Source organism: Rhinopithecus roxellana, chromosome 3, assembly GCF_007565055.1.
Source record: "Rhinopithecus roxellana isolate Shanxi Qingling chromosome 3, ASM756505v1, whole genome shotgun sequence".
Classification (NCBI taxonomy): domain Eukaryota; kingdom Metazoa; phylum Chordata; class Mammalia; order Primates; family Cercopithecidae; genus Rhinopithecus; species Rhinopithecus roxellana.
In genome coordinates this window covers 84,312,928-84,333,365 of record NC_044551.1, presented here as the reverse complement: position 1 = coordinate 84,333,365, position 20,438 = coordinate 84,312,928, and the positions used below count along the sequence as shown (strand labels likewise).

The 20,438-nt window shown below is 45.7% G+C and overlaps 1 protein-coding gene across 5 annotated transcripts in view; it reads right to left on the bottom strand.

Annotated features, from left to right (window-relative positions):
• The window catches only part of PDZD2 (PDZ domain containing 2), a 485,800-nt gene that overhangs the window by 68,082 nt on the left and 397,280 nt on the right, over window positions 1-20,438 (bottom strand). For all 5 annotated transcript variants that reach the window (XM_030927372.1, XM_030927373.1, XM_030927374.1 and 2 more), the window contains one exon: window positions 6,567-6,678. In XM_030927372.1, coding sequence (XP_030783232.1) covers window positions 6,567-6,678 — 112 coding nt within the window. The remainder of the gene's footprint in view (window positions 1-6,566; window positions 6,679-20,438) is intronic.

Below are 20,438 nucleotides of genomic sequence, written 5' to 3'. Positions count from 1 at the left end.
ACTCAGGAGGCTGAGGCTAGAGAATTGCTTGAACCCAGGAGGTCGAGGTTGCAGTGAGATGAGATTGCACCACTGCACTTCAGCTTGGGTTACACAGTGAGAGACTGTCTCAAAAAACAAAACCAAAAACTTCTATAGTAACAATTTTAAAGAGTTTATCAATACCTAGTCTATGTTATTTTAAAATACAATAATTTAAGGGACTTTAATCTTAAATGATGTATCAATTACATATGAATATAGCTATAATCATATTATAGTGTTTATATGATATACAATACATACCTGTATGCATGTGTACATGTTTTTGTGTGTATATACAGATTCTTCATATATCAAATTCATCACCTAGACTAGGTAATGTTTCATCTGATTACCTAAAATTTCAATTTACCTAAATACTTCTCTGAAAGTTTTGCACTGAATAAAACAAGATTATTGTTTAAAAAATATCGATGAGTTCTTAAAGGTGATAGAAAGTTGGAAGAAAGCTGATACAGGCATATGACAATGAATGCCATTAAAGGTTTGTTGTTTTTAAAAGTTAAATATTTGTTTTGTGATACATGTTTCCAAACATATGAAATTGCTTTGCAATCAAGACAAATTTTGTTTTTAAAAAGATCACAAGCCGGACGTGGTGACTCACACCTGTAATCCTAGCACTTTGGGAGGCCGAGGTGGGTAGATCACGAGGTCAAGAGATCGAGACCATTCTGGCCAACATGGTGAAACCCTGTCTCTATTAAAAATACAAAAAAAAAAAATAGCTGGGCATGGTGGCGTGTGCCTGTAGTCCCAGCTACTCAGGAGGCTGAGGCATGAGAATCGCTTGAATCCGGGAGGGGGAGGTTGCAGTGAGCTGAGATCACGCCATTGCACTCCAGCCTGGGCAACAGAGCAAGACTCCATCTTTTTTGAGATGGAAAGAAAGATCACAAATCTAAGATCTCACCATAGATAAACTGAAAGCACCAAAATTAAAAGGAAACTCTGCTGACAAGAAAGGGATATGACGTAAGGAAAACCCAGGTTAGAACATCAGAAAAATGTTCCATGAAACGAGAGACGATGTTGCTTTAGTTATTTTGCAGCCAGTCTGGGCAAAACCTTAGTGGAAAGAGTTGGAACCTCTAGACAGAAGCTCTTTAATAATTCATGACTTAATACTAACTCAGAACCAGATTAATCTCTCTTGGCATGCTTACTCATCTGAAAAAGATTTATTAGTAGAAAATGCCTTTTGAGCTGACAGGGAGGCACTTGTCATCAACAGAAGAAAAACCACATACAGTAGCATCTATAGATAATATGCTGATATGTGGATACCAGAGTGATTCATTTTAAGAAAACATGAAATATCCAAGTTTACAGGACAAATTAAGAGCTAATCACATTAAAAATCTGCATGTAAATATCTTTAGAATGAACGTATTTCACAGGACTGAATCAAAGCCCAATTCCTTAAGCCTCTTTAATGTGTCTCTAAATTACTTTTACAGACTTATCTTCCACTATCCACTCTCAGAGTTTGCTGATCTATCCTGACGGTTGTTGAAGGAGAGATCTGTCCTCTTCTTTCTAAAACTGTGGAGCATATAAATATTTCGTGAAGTTTTAGCCACTTTCCCTGCACCATCATCATCTCCCACCCAAAAATTCTGCTATGTCCACTTCCCTAATGACTCTGACAAACTCTCTTGGATTGAAGCATTGTGACTGTCAGGTTCTCTTGGCTTTTTCAAGCGGCTGTGGAGGAAAAACAGCTGCCAAAAACTTATTGAATTAATTTTTTTCTCCAGTATCCCTAAACATCTCTCATTCATTTTGTCCCAAGTCTAGACCGCTGTCCCCCGCTTCCAGTCTACCAAATTCCCCCAGCATACTGCCCCTCCTCTATCTTGCATCCTTGAGACCCAGACAAACTTACCCACTCCCTCTACCTCTCGTGTGTGCCTCATGGTGCTCATCACTGTGTGTACTTGTGTGCTGCCTTGCACTGGGACTGTAAGTTCTTTAGAAGGCCTTCTGTGTTTTTTTTTTTTTGAGACAGAGTTTTGTTCTTGCTGCCCAGGCTGGTGTGCAGTGGCATGATATCAGCTCACTGAAACCTCTGCTTCCTGGTTTCAAGCGATTCTCCTGCCTCAGCCTCGAGTAGCTGAGATTACAGGTGTCCGCCGCCATGCCCAGCTAATATTTGTATTTTTAGTAGAGACGGGGTTTCACCATGTTGGCCAGACTGGTCTCGAACTCCTGACCTTAGGTGATCCTCCCACCTCAGTCTCCCAAAGTGCTGGGATTACAGGAGTGAGCCACCATGCCCAGCCTAGAAGGCCTTCCTGTCTGAACCCATTCAAACCCATTCTTCCTCTCTTGAGACGGAAGGAGAACACTAAGAATGAAAATGAAAATGACAACGAACATCATAATAATGATGAGAGTGGTTAGGTCGTGCGGGTAGCTCACATCTGATATCCCAGCACTTTGGGAGGCCAAGGCAGGTGGATTACTTGAGGTAAGGAGTTTGAGACCAGCCTGGCCAGCACGGTAAAACCCCATCTCTACTAAAAATACAACATTAGCCGGGCCAGGCATGGTGGCATGTGCCTGTAGTCTCAGCTACTCAAGAGGCTGAGGCACGAGAATCACTTGTACCTGGGAGGCAGAGGTTGTGATGAGCTGAGATCACACCATCACACTCCAGTCTGGGTGACAAGAACAAAATTCCATCTCAAAAAAAAAAAAAAAAAAAGAAAAGAAAAAGAAAATGACAGTGATAATAATAGTGGCAGCTGCCTCGTGGCAAGGGCTTTTTGCTGCCACACCATGGAGTAGCAGTGCCATATGCATTCTTCCAAAGCAACCTTTCAACAAGGCACAGCACCTAGAACGCACTCATGTTTATTGGCAAAATAAATATATAACATAACCCTCATTTTATGGATAAAGAAACTGAGATTCAAGAAAGTCACCTGACCAAGGTCATGTAACCAGAGGTGGTGGATGTGGGAACTGACCTAGTTCTGCTGGATTCATGCATGTGCTTCCTCCTCCATGCTACATTTCCTTATTGTGGCCTTGAATGTCTCGGAAGGATACAGGAAGAGAAGGTGGCATCCATTTGTGGCAAACAGTGGCCAGCCCTGGAATAACTACTCAGCCAAATAGGCCACTTGTTCTGAATTAAGTAGTACGAGCAGACTCTGAGCATCACACATCTGGGAGGCCCTCCAGCTCCCCCTCCCCATATCTGTATCGATAAAGCCCCAGATCGGGGAACAGAATTCTTTTCAAGATTCCCCGGAACAGAATTCTTTTCAAGATTTCCCAGAAGCCAAAGGGCAGGGAAGGAGAATTCTGTCTGGGAGGCAGATCTTTTTCCCGGCATTGACTGATTGACCTTTGGGACCCTCTGAACTTCTCCGGTCTCATCCATAAAATGAGGAATGTGACCTCGCTGGTTTCAGAGGCCCCTGTATTTCCTCAGAGCTCTGGGCACCTCCCTGGGAACCCATTTATAAGGTCCTGAACAACTCTGCCAAGACGGCCAACAGGAAGGCCTCCTCTGTGCCCTGGTGACTCCCTCGCCCCAAACACAAAGGCCTTAAACGACTTTCTCTTTATTCTTCCTCAGGGCTGGAAGGGGCTGGTCACCGGCTCCCTTCAGACTCTTCTCCTTATCAGCCTCTGGCCATCACCAATCCTTTGGTGATCCAAAGGAAAGGGGACCACTCCTTTCGGTCCCCAATCCATGTTGTAATACTCATTCAAGTGTAACACCGTCTAATTATTCTGAGTCATGAGCACAAAATAACTCATTCTGTCAATCAGATTTTTTTTTTTTTTTTTTTTTAAAAAAAAGATGGATTCTGGCTCTATTGCCCAGGCTAGAGAGCAGTGGCGCAATCTTGGTTCACTGCAACCTCTGCCTCCTGGGTTCAAGTGATTCTCCTGCCTCAGGCTCCCGAGTAGCTGGGATTACAGGCCCATGCCACCACCGTGCCCAGCTAATATTTTTTATTTTTTAGTTTTTTATTTTTTTTGTATTTTTACTAGAGATGGGGTTTTGCCATGTTGACCAGGCTGGTCTTGGGCTCCTGATCTCAGGTGATCCACCTGCCTCGGCCTCCCAAAGTGCTGGGATTACAGGCGTGAGCCGCTGTGCCCGGCCAGATGTTTTTTTAAAAAGATGTATTTCACTGTCTTATACCTGCCATCTTCTCTGAGAATAAACTTGGAGTAGTGCGGGCATGCCCTCTCCACCAATCTGGGTGGTCGGAAGGGGACGCAAATGTTTTTTGAACATTAACATACTACACATTGTGCTAAATGCTTTAATGTACATTTCTTTTTTTTTTTTTTTTTTTTTTTTTTTTTTTTTTGAGACGGAGTCTCGCTCTGTCGCCCAGGCTGGAGTGCAGTGGCCGGATCTCAGCTCACTGCAAGCTCCGCCTCCTGGGTTCACGCCATTCTCCTGCCTCAGCCTCCCAAGTAGCTGGGGACTACAGGCGCCCGCCAACCACGCCCGGCTAGTTTTTTGTATTTTTTTAGTAGGACGGGGTTCACTGTGTTAGCCGGATGGTCTCGATCTCCTGACCTCGTGATCCGCCCGTCTCGGCCTCCCAAAGTGCTGGGATTACAGGCTTGAGCCACCGCGCCCGGCCTTTTTTTTTTTTTTTCTTTTTTTTTGAGACGGAGTCTTGCTCTGTCGCCCGGGCCTGGAGGTGCAGTGGCCGGATCTCAGCTCACTGCAAGCTCCGCCTCCCGGGTTCACGCCATTCTCCTGCCTCAGCCTCCCGAGTAGCTGGGACTACAGGCGCCCGCCAGGTCGCCCGGCTCGTTTTTTGTATTTTTAGTAGAGACGGGGTTTCACCATGTTAGCCAGGATGGTCTTGATCTCCTGACCTCGTGATCCACCCGTCTCGGCCTCTCAAAGTGCTGGGATTACAGGCTTGAGCCACCGCGCCCGGCCTAATGTACATTTCTTAAAGATCTGCTCAGCCTTTCAAAGTCAGGGTGTTCTCCTCTTTTTTCAGGTGAGGGAGTGGAAGTTCAGGGAGATTAAATCATTAGTCTACGGTCACAAGGTAACTCAGCAGCTCAGGGCTAAACCTAGTTCTGCCAGGCTTCAAAACTCTTGCTTTTCCTGCTGTCCCAGATGACCACTGTAGGGGGAGCCAAGGCCGACTTTCCCACTAAACCAGCACAGTGCTGAGGGGCCCCATGCCACCTTCAGGGATCCACAGAAGTATTTCCTTTTAAATACCTTTTTAAATAAGCACAAAAAAGTAAACACAATAGTAATGAATAGACACTAATGAATCCAGCTATATCTTTTGTTTGTTTTAGTTTTTTGTTTTTTTGAGAAGGAGTCTTGCTCTGTCACCAGGCTGGAATACACTGGTGTGATCTGGCCTCACCGAACCTCCGCCTCCTAGGTTCAAGTGATTCCCCTGCCTCAGCCTCCCAAGTAGCTGGAAATAGAGGCACATGCCACCATGCCTGGCTAATTTTTTTTTATTATTGTTTTTTATTTTAGTAGAGACAGGGTTTCACCATGTTGGCCAGGATGGTCTTGATCTCCTGACCTCGTGATCTGCCTGTTTCGGCCTCCCAAAATGGGATTATAGGTGTGAGCCACTGCGCCCAGCCTCCAGCTGTATCTTTATACCAACACAGCCATACAATAAAATTTTTACTTTTTTTTTTTTAACGGAGGAAAAGACCCATCATGTGCCTAAAAAAATGCCTTTCGCTGGGCGTGGTGGCTCACGCCTGTAATCCCAGCATTGGGAAGCCAAGGCGGGCAGATCACGAGCTCAGGAGTTCAAGACCAGCCTGGCCAACATGGTGAAACCTTGTCTCCACTAAAAATACAAAAAAATTAGCCGGGCACAGTGGCGGGTGCTTGTAATCCCAGCTACTCAGGAGGCTGAGGCAGGAGAATTGCTTGAACCTGGGAGGCGAAGGTTGCAGTGAGCCGAGATCGTGCCACTGCACTCCAGCCTGGGTGACAGAGCAAGACTCCATCTCAGAAAAAAAAAACAAAAAACAAAAAAAAAAAACCTTTCATAATGATACACGAAAGTTCTAAGGTGCCTCCTGCACAGAGCCACTGCTTTCAATGCTGACTTTCTCTCTCTGGGCCCAGGCCAGCTGCCGTAAGGAAATGCCCAGGAGATATAGAGTCAATTTGCTCTAAAAGCTGCAACTCCATCCTATCTTTTTCCTGCTTAGTTGAAATGCAGATTTGATATTAACACCACATTGAAAAGGATCATCTGAAATCTGATCGAAGTAAATGAACCAAACATAAGATAGTTATGTTTCAGGACACAGAGACACACAGAAATGTTGCCATGCACTTTGTTATGACTTAAAAAAAAAATGTTCACATAGGCAGGAGGCTGAATGCAGTTATGCCTGGGGTATGTACCATCTAAGGAACAAATGATTTTGAGGTTTTAAAGAAGACAAGACCTCATACCAGCAATGGCTTCATCTCCCCGCTCCTGAGGCTGAAAGCTCATCTTAGGCAGGCTGCATCAGATAGGGCCCCCACCTACCTGAAAGGCGACTCTTGAGCTTGATTTTATTGCTGCCCTGTTTGGGACTTTCCAGGTTCCCCTTGGATTCCTCAGCACCGCACACATCTTGGGGTTCATCTGTCCCAGGCATCTGAAATGCAAAAAGCACAGAGCTGATGGGAGAGCCCAGCCCTGCGATGACTTATGCTGTCCCCCTCCACAATGTTATCTCAAGGCTCAAGGAGCAGGAATACATGTTATGTGAGAAGAAGGATTACAGGATCAAAGCACCACCCTTCAGATAAGCTGCATTCACAATGCCTTGCATTGGCCAATTCCTCCTCAGCATGCGTCTCACCGTCCAGCATGGAACCAGGGCCCCCAGTCCTCCCCAGCACGCGTCTCACCGCCCAGCATGGAACCAGGGCCCCCAGTCCTCCCCAGCACGCGTCTCACCGTCCAGCATGGAACCAGGGCCCCCAGTCCTCCCCAGCACGCGTCTAACCGCCCAGCATGGAACCAGGGCCCCCAGTCCTTCCCAGCACGGAACCAGGGCCCCCAGTCCTCCCCAGCACGCGTCTCACCGCCCAGCATGGAACCAGGGCCCCCAGTCCTCCCCAGCACGCGTCTAACCGCCCAGCATGGAACCAGGGCCCCCAGTCCTCCCCAGCACGCGTCTCACCGCCCAGCATGGAACCAGGGCCCCCAGTCCTCCCCAGCACGCGTCTCACCGCCCAGCATGGAGCCAGGGCCCCCAGGGCCACTCTGTCTTCCATCCTACAGCTGAGGACACTTGTTGGTCAGTTACCCAGGTGGTCTCCCAGTGGTCAACTACAAAGCTACAATGCGAGCCCAGGTCTCTTGACCCGTTGGCCGGTGCTTTTTCCAACAATGCAAGTTGCAACAAATATTAAACCAGAAATTCAAATCCAATTCTAAGGTTTCTAAAATACAGTAAAAATTTGATTTTGTGGCAGCTATACATCTTAGTCAACCAAATGTTCTGTGTGCTACGCTCCTGACTATTGATCGACGGCTCCTGGGATCAAGCCCAGTCCAGGCACCCTGGAGGCGTCAACATGAGGTCAGCCCACATGTCCGGAAGCTGTGTGACCCCAGGAGGTGATGCAGAAAGCCTGATCCCAAGGCTCACTGGGTCCTCCATCCTAGACAAACCAAACATGCTAAAAACAAAACCGAGCCTCTATTTACTGGAGAAGAAAATGAGACGCATGCACTTTGAGAGTATTTATAAAAAACTGGGGGGTAAATTTACATGTACAAGACCTTTGAGATACATCAAACAATAAACCTTCCCATTTGAAATTTTATTTTCCTTTGAGGTTCTAGAGGAAAAAAGTCTTACATTAAAATAGGTAATATTCTCACTAAGGAAGATATACATACTTAAAAAGGCATATGAGATATCAAGTAAAGAAAGGTTGATGAGGCTGGGCGTGGTGGCTCATGCCTAGAGGCAGAGGCAGGCAGATCACGAGGTCAGGAGATTGAGACCATCCTGGCTAATACAGCAAAACCCCGTCTCTACTAAAAATACAAAAAATTAGCTGGGCGTGGTGGTGGGTGCCTGTAGTCCCAGCTACTCGGGAGGCTGAGGCAGGAGAACTGACTGAACTCCTGAGGTGGAGGTTGCAGTAAGCCAAGATCCTGCCACTGCACTACAGCCTGGGTGACAGAGCGAGACTCCGTCTCTAAAGAAAAAAAAAAAAAAAAGGCCGGGCGCGGTGGCTCATGCCTGTAATCTCAGCACTTTGGGAGGCCCAGGCAGGCAGATCACGAGGTCAGGAGATCGAGACCATCCTGGCTAACACGGTGAAACCCTGTCTCTACTAAAAATACAAAAAATCAGCCGGGTGTGGTGGTGGTCACCTATAGTCCCAGCTACTCAGTAGGCTGAGGCAGGGGAATGGTGTGAACCCAGGAGGCGGAGCTTGCAGTGAGCCGACCTGGCACCACTGCACTCCAGCCTGGGCGACAGAGCGAGATTGCATCTCAAAAACAACAACAACAACAACAACAACAAAAGTTGATGATGAAGATTCCTGACTTCTCTTAAAGATGCCATTCAGCCTGACAGTTGTCTGGAGTTCATGACTACTAAGTTAAGCTCAGTTGGCAGGAACCTTCCTCCCAACTGGGGTTGGGAGAAATCAACCTGGTCCTACTTAAAAGTGCTTTTTGTATGTATTCAAAAGCTTCTTGATTTGCATTTTGTCTTACCAGTTATCAAAAGGTGATGTAATTATAGTGCCACTCCTCACCATCAAGTTAACAGGTAATGAAAATTATATATTGTATATTAAATTCAGTATATAGCTGGGTACAGTGGCAGGTGCCTATAGTCCCAGCTATTCAGGAGGCTGAGGCAGGAGGATCACTTGAGCCCAGGAGGTTAAGATCAGCAGCCTGGGCAACACAGCAAGGCCCTTCCTCTTAAAAAAAAATTCACCTGAGGTCAGGAGTTCAAGACCAGCCTAGCCAACATGGTGAAACCCTGTCTTTACTAAAAATACAAAAACTAGCCGGGCGTGGTAGCACACACCTGTAATCCCAGCTACTTGGGAGGCTGAGGCCAGAGAATCACTTGAACCTGGGAGGCGGAGGTTGCAGTGAGCCGAGATCATGCCACTGTACTCTATCCTAGGTGACAGAGCTAGACTCGGCCTCAAAAAAGAAAAAAAAAATTCAATATATAAAAAGGTATCAAGTAAGCAGTTAGAGTAATTCCACAGGTAATCTCTTTTAAGAAGTAATTGTTTATATACAAATTATGTATACAGTATGTGAAGTTTGGAAGATTCCCTCTTCCTTCTCAAGTTCAACTATCTTTCTGGGTTAGAAAGAGGAATAAAAAGGTCTGAGAATGAGGCAATGTAGGCAAAACTGAGAAAGGGGCATTGAGGAAACAAATTAATTCTGACATATAAAACAAAGGTAATACATTTGTTGCATTCATATGACCTTATCAGGACTGGCAGGTTTCCAGGTTTAAATTATGAAGAAAAAGCAGGAACAGAATCTTGAGGGTGATTTTAGAGATTCCCTGGAGGGATGTCTTTCCCAACCCCAAATCCTGACATCAATACATACACAGAGAAGAAAGAGCCATCTCTGAGACAGGCCTGAGTTCTGGGCCACATACAAATAGAAGAATCCAGAGAAAAGCCTTAGAGCCTCCCCTTTGCTTGACTTAAAAACTTTATGCAAGGAACCTGTCTCCAGGTTCTTTCCATAAGATCTCCAGACTGTGAACCACAATTACCAGAGAGTGAATTAAATTCCTGGTTCCAATCGGGCTCGATGGCTCACACCTGTAATCCCAGTACTTTGGGAAGCGGAGACGGGCGGATCACTTGAGATCAGGAGTTCAAGACCATCCTGGCCAACATGGTGAAATCCCATTTCTACTAAGGATACAAAAATTAGCTGTGCATGGTGGCACGTGCCTGTAATCCTAGCTACTCTGAAGGTTGAGGCATAAGAATCACTTGAGCCTGGGAGGCAGAGGTTCCAGTGAGCTGAGATTGCGCCACTGCACTCCAACCTGGGTGACAGAGCGAGACTTTGTGTCCAAAAAAAAAAAAATTCCTGGTTCCTTCTGATAATACCACCTGACCCAGGCTATGGACCTTCAGAGAAAGGGATTCCCTGGCTTGCAAGACATTACCTCCTCTGGTGCCTACTAAATGGGTAGCTTATTGCACAGTGGCCAAGGCCCCAGACGTTGGAAAGTCTGTCTGAGATGCTCATGCCAAGCGAGGAAAACCATGCCAGCCTATTGTTTCTGGACTTAAGAAGTTTTCTCCATCTGTCTTCTCCTTTATTTTCCCAACACAGCCCCAGGTTTTCATAGGATCAGATACATTCTGGAGATGATACAAGCACTTATGAGCACCCGAGAAGGAAAGGAGCCTGCCTGAAAGGTTTCTCGTCAGGACAGACAGATTCAGTTTCTATGATCTACAAAATGCCAGTAAGGTTTTTTATGCCAAAGAAATCCTGTGCTAAAGATGGTATATGTGCGCCAGATGTGGTGGTTCACACCTGTAATCCTAGCACTCTGGAAGGCCGAGGAGGGCAGATCTCTTGAGGCTAGGAGTTCAAGACCAGCCTGGTCAACATGGCGAAACCCCGTCTCTACTAAAATACAAAAATTAGCCAGATGTGGTGGTGAGCGCCTGTAGTCCAAGCTACTTGGGAGGCTGAGGAAGGAGAATTGCTTGAACTCAGGAGGCTGAGGTTGCAGTGGGCCGAGATCGCGCCACTGCATTCCAGCCTAAGCAAAAGAGCGAGACTCTGTCTCAAAAAAAAAAAAAAAAAAAAGGAGATGGTGTATGTGGCTACCTAATGCCTGTAGCTGGAACCAGTAAGAATGGACCTAGAGATATCTCAAAGAGTTGCCAGCAGAGACTGTTGAGCTCAAGGAAGGAGTGACATTTTATTTCAGAACACACTGAAAGGGTTAGCAGTGGGGAATGAATTTAAATGGAACTGTTTCCTCTTGTAACAAAAAACTGATTTTTCATTGAGTTTGTTGTGATATTAGATGACTTGTAACTCACTGAACAGGAAGTGGGTTGCTTAGACACATTCATTCCAGATTATGTCAGGAAGTAGTAATATAAAATGCAATTTTGATTACACTTTCGTGACTATTGTCTGAAAATGTCCACACTCTTAAGAGAGTCCCTTTTCTGTGTGTGGTTTTGTTCCCGATGCACAGAGCAAACTGTTCTGGAAATGATGTCATTTTAGTTGTTCTGAAATGAAATTTGCAAAATGTTCTCCTGGAAGGCCTTCAGTTCAGCGAATCAGTTGATAAAATCTATTATTCATGCGCAGTTTCTAATTCATGTGTTACAAAACAATGCCATTATTGCTTCTCGGCCTTTTGGCTAACATCAAGTGTAGTACAAAACAATCCCATTATATTAATGGAGTCTCATAGAATTTGCCAATTTCCACGGTAGAGCCTTCCTGTTTGCATCATTTTCCACACCTGTAACATACACAGCAGCGAGAAGAAGCATCTGATTTTGTAGAGAGGTGGTGGGACACAGTGGTTGAGAATCTGGCCAGCTACCTGGGCACAAATCCTGAGTATACCATTTTACTGCAATTTAGGCACATCAGTCAACCTCTTTGAGCATCAATGTCCTCATCTGAAAAATGGGCCTGCATTTGGGAATTAAATAACATAGGTTTCTGACTAAAGGTGGAAGATTCCTCCTGATTTCCTTTTGAGACCACACTAACATGACAGGGAAAATATTTTTTTACAAAAAGACAGACATAATTCACAAGGATAAAGAAAACAGAAGACAAAAGCAACAAATTCTGGAAACCAGCAAGCTGACGATGATGTGGCAATGGATCTGACTTGAGAAAGCTGAATCCTAAGTGTGGATTAGAGAAGGCTGAACATTCACACAGAGCGCTCCCCCAGAGCTCAGGAGGTGCCGAAAGAGGACCTCTGGAAGTGGGCATGAAGGCGGAAGCGGTAGCCCAAGAAACGACCGAGAGAGTGAAAGTGACTGACGTGGCCACTGATTTCCACAGGTCTGATTCCTCGGCAGATTCTCAGGGGCTGAGAATGGCCTAGGGAAACTTTGAGGTGCATCAGAATCAACAGGAAAGCTAACGAAGAACACAGAGACCAGGTTCATGGAAGGGGAACAGGGCCTGGGCCTCTGGAATTCACCACTGCCCTGGGCCAACGGAACCACCCTCCAGTGAAACTGGGCACACAACTAAGCTGCGACTTCCCAGTTCTTTCTGCTCTCCCCCACGTTTACTTCAGAAAGGAAGAAGGGAAGAAATGAAAGCTTCTCAGCTGCACCTGAATAGCCCACTAGCCAACAAATAAGGGAGACTGTCATGTTGCTCCCTATTCAGAGTATACATATTTTAACCAGTGATTTATGGAAACTTGTTCTGCTCAATGTATAAACTATAATAAGCACAGGAGGTGGATGCAGAGTATAATGCAATTTACATGTGCCATAGGCAGCAGCATGGATTGTGCCTGTAACATATTGATGATTGATATCCAAGGCAGTTTTTTCATTATGTGAAATAGGAACAATCTTATTTATGTTTCAAGGGTTAAAATTACCTTGCAGTTGTCTTATAGGGTTATCATGAGGATTCAAAAGGAATTCATTGTAGAGTACCTAATGTGTATCATAAGAATATAGGTAAGGTTTAGTTGAAATTAAAAAAATTGGCCGAGCGCGGTGGCTCAAGCCTGTAATCCCAGCACTTTGGGAGGCCGAGACGGGCGGATCACAAGGTCAGGAGATCGAGACCATCCTGGCTAATAACGGTGAAACCCCGTCTCTACTAAAGAATACAAAAAAAACTAGCCGGGCGACGAGGCAGGCGCCTGTAGTCCCAGCTACTTGGGAGGCGGAGGCAGGAGAATGGCGTAAACCTGGGAGGCGGAGCTTGCAGTGAGCTGAGATCCGGCCACCGCACTCCAGCCTGGGCGACAGAGACAGAGCCAGACTCCGTCTCAAAAAAAAAAAAAAAAAAAGAAAAGGCCCAAGCTTTCTCCCCCCAGGTCTCAGGGTGCCTCCAGATTTGATGATTACATAGACTGTAGCTCTAGACTACAGACATATACATTTCAACTTCATACCCATGGAGAGGTGACAGATTTCATTAAAGAATAAAGAAAACCCAGTGGAAATCCAAAGACATGCCATCTTCTTTGGAGACGGGGGAAAAAAGCCCTTTAATAAAATTACTGCAAAACTCACAGCTAAAAAGGCATCTTAAAGGCATGTGTCTGAAATGCTCAGTTTTTAGAAATCAGGTTTGCGCACAAGAGCAAGGAGGATCTGAAAACATGCTCTGGTCCTCTGATCAGAATAGGAGCAGTGGAAAATAGAAAATAAAGGAATACATGATGACTAACTAGAGAAAAAAGGGATACTTCCTTAAAAGAGATGATCTTAGACAACAGGTTCCACAGTCTGATGAGTAACCTGGGATTGTGAAGTCCCAGAGCACAGTGATGTATGGAAAAGACCCTTGATGGTTCCTATCTTAAAGAGGGTGTCATGGAAGTAGGGAGATGCTTTGTTATCCCTAAATTAGTGGGGGTGACTGGCACCTGAAGAAGTCTACCTAAGACAGTCAAAACCACAGGGAAGAGAGTAGAATCCCAGGCCCAGAAAACATGAGAGAAACGATTTGAAGACTGCAGAGGAAGAGCTTCAGAAGGATGACCTGGGACAGCTCTCCCAAGAGAGATCGGCATATGCGGACAGATTAAAAGGCAAAACCTCAAGGAAGACCGAGAAGAATGAAAAAAATCCTCAGTAAACTCTGAAGGAACACAGTTATCAGTCATTGCTCTGATGAAAGTGGGCTGAGAAATGCATGAAATGAAGCACTCTAAAGGGAGTAAATATGAGAAAAACCAAGGAGACGGGGCCTGGTGGGAGGAGAATAGGCCAGAACTTGATGCTGGTCTGATAGGAGAACATTTCCTAGGTGGAGTTCGCTAACGCAGAGCCAGTGGTGGTCAGCATGCATTTGAACAATGGATACTTCACTAAATAGAAGAGTCATCGATTGATTTCATCTCTTTCACAGTGACAGGCCCTGTATGTTATTATCTACATTAGTATGTTAGGAAAAAAAGGTCTGAGTCAGAATGCAAAGAGTAGAAATATTTTTTTAAAAAGCACCCAAATCTAGCAAGCAAGCCTGTAAAGAAGAAATGGAACTAATTTAAGCAGCAGGTAAAAAGGAAACTCAAGTGAGTCTTCCCCAAAGGGGAAGGATATGAATCACTACAGACATATCCAATTACTGCCCCAAAATATGTAGGAGAAAGCAATGCCATGCGACCCATGGGGCACTCAAAACCTGAGAAAAAACTAATCTCAAGGAGCAGGCAGCAGAGGTATTAGTCCTTACTAGCTCATTAGGGGCACAAGCTCTAGAATCATCAACAGAAGGTCTGGATCATGAATCTGCAGAGGGTGTTTTTCCAGCTGAACAAATGTGGAAGGAGAGATGAAGCTTTCTTCAGTCTAAGCACTTCCATGCCAAGAGGCAGTGGAAATGGAAAATGTGGCTCAGGACTGACTGAACATTCCTGCTTTTAAGAAGGTAGAGCTCCATCAGGGGCACCATCCACACCCAATGTAGCATGCCACGAAGCCCTTTACTTTTATGTCAGAGTGAAAATGCAAACCAAGAAGCTATTGAATACACACAGAAAGCACTTGAAGTAGAACCGGGTTGATTTCCCTCCATCTCCAGTTGGGAGGAAGATTCCTGCCAATTGGGTTTAAGTTCACGGTCGTGAACTCCAGACAACTGTCAGACTGACTGGTATCTTTAAGAGAAGCCAAGAATCTTTTCCTCATCAACCTGCCTTTACTTGGTATTATTGAGTCTCACTGGTCTGCCCTATTGGGAGATAATTCTCCCTGGGTCTCTTGCATTTCTGCTTGGCTTGCAAACAGAGACAGAGGCTGTTGTTACATGGAATTATCTGTCTTTCCAGGGATGTTTGTAGAGGGAACAGTCTTGAAGGTTAGATAAGTGTCTCAGGAGGAAGGGACAGGTCCTTCCTCTGGTGCAAAGGTTGGTCAAGTCTGCTTCTAGCCCATCATAAAAGAGTGAGGTTGCCTATGGTCAGGGATCCTCAGCTGTGATGCAAATCCACTGCATGTGCACACCCCTAAGCTTGTGTCACTGCCACAGGACTTGTGGGTGGAAGGGGAAACAATGTGAACATGGGCCGGGCGCGGTGGCTCAAGCCTGTAATCCCAGCACTTTGGGAGGCCGAGGCGGGCGGATCACGAGGTCAGGAGATCAAGACCATCCACATGGTGAAACCCCGTCTCTACTAAAAAAAATACAAAAAGCTAGCCGGGCGAGGTGGTGGGCGCCTGTAGTCCCAGCTACTCGGGAGGCTGAGGCAGGAGAATGGCGTAAACCCGGGAGGCGGAGCTTGCAGTGAGCTGAGATCCGGCCACTGCACTCCAGCCTGGGCAACAGAGCGAGACTCCGTCTCAAAAAAAAAAAAAAAAAAAAATGTGAACATGAAGCCCTCAACTGAGATTCAATCCTAAACTGGGATTAAAGAAGCCAAAATCTAGCTGCTGTGCCATGAGTAATAAAGTCGTTTGTCTCTGACTTGGAATCTCAAGTCTCCTGCCAGTATTCACGAAACTATTGTGGAAAAGCGCAGGTATTTTTCTTTCTTTCTTTTTACAGTTCTTGATACCACCTTTGGCAAATTTAAACAAGGTCCCAAGAACAAAATCTTGCCTAGGACAACTGTCTAGGGACTGGGGTTTGGCTCAGTTTTCTAAATGTCAAGGGCGTGGGGACAATGTTTTGATACTATTGAGAGTCCACTTACTTTTATTTATTTGCATATCACTAAAAAGTAAAGCACATGAGAGACCTGCTGTTGAATGAATTCAGTTTTCTTGGAGCTGGAAAAAACTTTATTTGTTCCTGTGGAAAACAGCCCAGGCTGCAGATGCTGAAAAACATAATCTTTTTCCAGCATCAAGCACCAAGGATCTCCTTAACTAAGAACGAGCAAAATAATGGCTGGGCGTGGTGGCTCATGCCTGTAATCCCAGCACTTTGGGAGGCCAAGGCCGGCGGATCACTTGAGGTCAGGAGTTCCAGATCAGCCTGGCCAACCTGGTGAAACCCCATCTCTACTAAAAATACAAAAAATCAGCTGGGTGTGGTGGTACATGTCTATAATCCCAGCTACCCTGGAGGCTGAGGCAGTAGAATTCCTTGAATCCAGGAGGCAAAGAGGTTGCAGTGAGCCAAGGTTGTGCACTGCACTCCAGTCTGGGCGACAAGAACGAGACTCTGTCTCAAAAAAAAAAAAAAAAAAAAAAAAGAGCAAAATAAGAAATAGGAGAGATCAAAGGAGGCCATTAAGGGCTTTGGTTTTTTTAAAACACAAAAGTCAAGGAAATGTAAGTCAAGATGTTAATTACTTTAGATTTTAACATCTTTGGATTATGACTTACAAGGGCATTTAATTTATTTGAACATTATTATGATGCTGACATTTTATATCACTGCAGAACCTCTGAAAAGTTGCACTAGACGATGTGGCTGGAAATAATTTTGGATGAAAAATACCACGGGGACTGAGTTTTAGTTTCTGGCAAATTTCGCCTTCTAGGGGTGGGGGGCAAACCATCATTGCCCATGAGACAGGCCTCTTGGGTCCAAGCTAAAAGTCTAGTCCTTAGAAATGTCCTATAACTGTTTCAAAGCATTTGTGAGCTCTCCTGGAACACGCCGTGACTAATATCATGTCGCAATCCTGAGTGTCCTCTGTCTTTCTCAGCTAGCTCTTGCAGCCTTACAAACCAACCATGCAAAGCATGACTTTTATCTCCAGCCGTTTCCTTTGTGCAAGCATGCCTAGTCCCAAAGAAAACTTCAGGACTGGTTGCACCCAGTTCTCACCATGTTTTTATGGTTCCCAAGACTTGAAAAACAAGAAAAAATCTGCAGATGTGACAGAAGACATCTAAGCTCCAACTCCCCAGGAAGCTCTGTTGGCTCATCCCCCTGATCAGTATCCACAGGACAGTGGAACGCGGTGATTTCCCTTTCAGGCTTCAGTCACACTAAGATTATTTTTAGGTTGCCAAAGGAAGCTCATTTTCCAAGTCTCTGGGGCAGATGTTTGAGTGACCGAAGGAGAACCAGATGGTCATCAGAGAGGCCTGGGATGGGAATGAATAACCATTCAGAAAATGGGAATCAGGACAACAATAAATCAGCACAAAGTAGCAAGAAGCCTGCAAGTTACGTGTAGAAATTAAAACAGGAATCTACTGCTACACTCAACCCACTGCTTTCCAACCAAGAGAGTAATTCAGAACTAAAGAGGAAAAACAGTTTAACACCAAAAAGTCAAACTCGTCAACCCTGGGCGTGCTCTGGTACACGCAGGGCATGTGTGCATAGATCAGAGGTTGTCAGATGCAGCTGGGAGTGGGGGGAGCTGCAGCTGATGTCCACTGTGACGCTCAGGCTGTGGCTCTGCAAATGAATTAATACTGCCCTTGTTCTAGCTAAGCCCATTTCCAGTTTCCTCCCATTCATCATCCCCAAACAATTTGAATGGGCTTAACACACATTGAGAGTGATTATTTTTATGCGTTCAAATTTAAAGAGATCTCTTGATTCCTTAGAAAGTTGAGGCAATACCTTTAAGGGCACAGGAATGTAATCAGTCATTAGCTCACAACTGACCCTCTTGCAGTGGGTTTGTACGTGTCACGTTCCCAAGAGAGGATAGTGTCCTACAGTAACTCTCAGCTCTTTGAAAGTAACAGGGGGGCCAGGCATGGTGGCTCACACCTATAATCCCAGCACTTTGGGAGGCCAAGGTGGGTGGAGCACCTGAGGTCAGGAGTTCAAGACCAGCCTGGCCAACATGGTGAAATCCCATTTCTACTAAAAATACAAAAAATCAGCTGGGCATGGTGGCACACACCTGTAATCCCAGCTACTCGGGAGGCTGAGGCAGGAGAACTGCTTGAGCCCGGGAGGCAGAGATTGCAGTGAGCAGAGATCTTGCCACTGTACTCCAGTCTGGCCGACAGAGCGAGACTCTGTCTCAAAAAAAAAAACAGGGGATGTGGATGTCAAGGAAGAGAATGCATGTGTTCATCCTTTGTACAGATTTCAAATTGAGGTAAGGTAGTAACAGGCATTCTCTGGGAAGCAGAACTCTCTCACTCTTGCCGCGGTCCCATGACCTAGTGGGTGAGAAAACTATGGGGTCTGCAGCTATTCTTTGGATTTGGGGGCTGGCTACTCAAGGTAGACCCTTGGGTCATTTCTTAGCAGGGTTGGCTACCAGGTTCATTGCATTGGACGTGTTTCTGGAAGTGGGACTATGATATGCTTTACCTTGAACACCAGAATGACAAAATCAGGGGTGGGTGTGTGCGTGCACGCATACAGGAAAACCACAAGACATGTAAAAAGTAGAGGTGGGAAGGCTTTTAAAAAAGAAAGGCATATAAAAGAGCCCTAAGAAGTAAACAGGGCTGGGCACAGTTGCTCACACCTGTCATCTCCGCACTTTGGAAGGCTGAGGCGGGCGGATTGCTTTGAGCCCAGGAGTTCAAGACCAGCCTGGGCAACACGACAAGACCTTGTCTCTACAAAAAATACAAAATCTAGCTGGGTGTGGTGGCATATGCCTGCAGTCTCAGCTACTCAGGAGGCTGAGGCGGGAGAATAGCTTGAGCCTGGAAGATGGAGGTTGTAGTGAGCCGAGATCGTCCCACTGCGCTCCAGGCTGGGTGACAGAGCCAGACACTGTCGCCAAAAAAAAAAAAAAAAGAAGAAAAAAAAAGTAGTAAACAGGACAATTGGCAGGAAAGAAAGCAAGGGGTGAACTGTCAGAGGGGGCCCTGATACAGCAGTGGAGTCAAATCCAATTCAGCAGCAACAGTAAACACGCCAGGCTCTTTTCTAGATAAACCTTTTAGAAAATGTGTCGTACTCTTACATGGATTATTGTAACAGAAAAAGATTGTTTTAACTGGGCATGCCATTTAGGCAGGTTTTAGATGAAGAGTAAGACATCAGGGGCTGGGCATGGTCGCTTGCATCTGTAATCCCAGCACTCTAGGAGACTGAGGTGAGTGGATCACTTGAGGTCAGGGGTTCAACACCAGCCTGGGCAACACAGTGAAATCTTGTGTCTACTAAAAACACAAAAATTAGCCGGGCATTGTGGAGGACACCTGTAATCCTAGCTACTAGGGAGGCTGAGGCAAGAGAATCACTTGAAATGGGAGGTGGAGGTTGCAGTGAGCTGTGATCACGCCACTGCACTCCAGCCCGGGCGACAGAGTGAGACCCTGTTTCCAAAAAAAAAAAAAAAAAAAAAAGCATCGTGGTTTACATTTGGGGCTCACTAGTTGTTGTTGTTATTGTTGTCTGAGACGGAGTTTCACTCTTGTTGCCCAGGTTGGAGTGCAACGGTATGGTCTTGGCTCACCACAACCCCCACCTCCCGGGTTCAAGCGATTCTCCTGCCTCAGCCTCCTGAGTAGCTGGGATTACAAGCATGCACCAACACACCCAGCTAATTTTGTATTTTTAGTAGAGACAGGGTTTCTCCATGTTGGTCAGGCTGGTCTTGAACTCCTGACCTCAGGTGATCCGCTTTCAGCCTCCCAAAGGGCTGGGATTACAGGTGTGAGCCACTGCACCCATCCAGGGCTCACTGTTAAGTTCCAGGCAGCACTCTCTGGCCTGCTGCTGCCTTCCCCAGATCGACATGAGCTCCTTGCTGCTTCCTTCCTTCCTTCCTTTCTTTATAGGAATAGTGTTGAGTTCATGGGCTTTGCTGACATGTATTTCTAAGGGCAGGTGCTTCTTGAAGATAATCTGTTGGGAAAGCTGAGACGCTGGTGAGCCCACAGGAAGGAGTAAAAAGGCTGTTCCAGGCTCACAAATGATCACCCGCAGCAGGCTCAGCAAACTCATGCCTGCGGGCCAAATCGGGCCCAGCACTTGTTTTTGTCAGGTTTTACTGGAACACAGTCATGCCTATTTATTTACTTAGTGTTTATGGCTGCTTTCAAAGCACAAAGGCAGAGGTGAGCAGTTGCAACAAAGACTGTTTGGCTAGCAAAGCCTGAAATACTTATTATCTGGCCCTTCAGTTGTAACTCCTCATCTACAACAGTGCCCCCATCCATGGGGGGTATGTACCAAACCCCACGTTTCTTTCTTTTCTTTTTTGAGATGAGGTCTCACTCTGTCACCCAGGCTGGAGTTCAATAACGCAATCTTAGCTCACTGCAACCTCCACCTCCTGGGTTCAAGCGATTCTCCTGCCTCAGCCTCCTG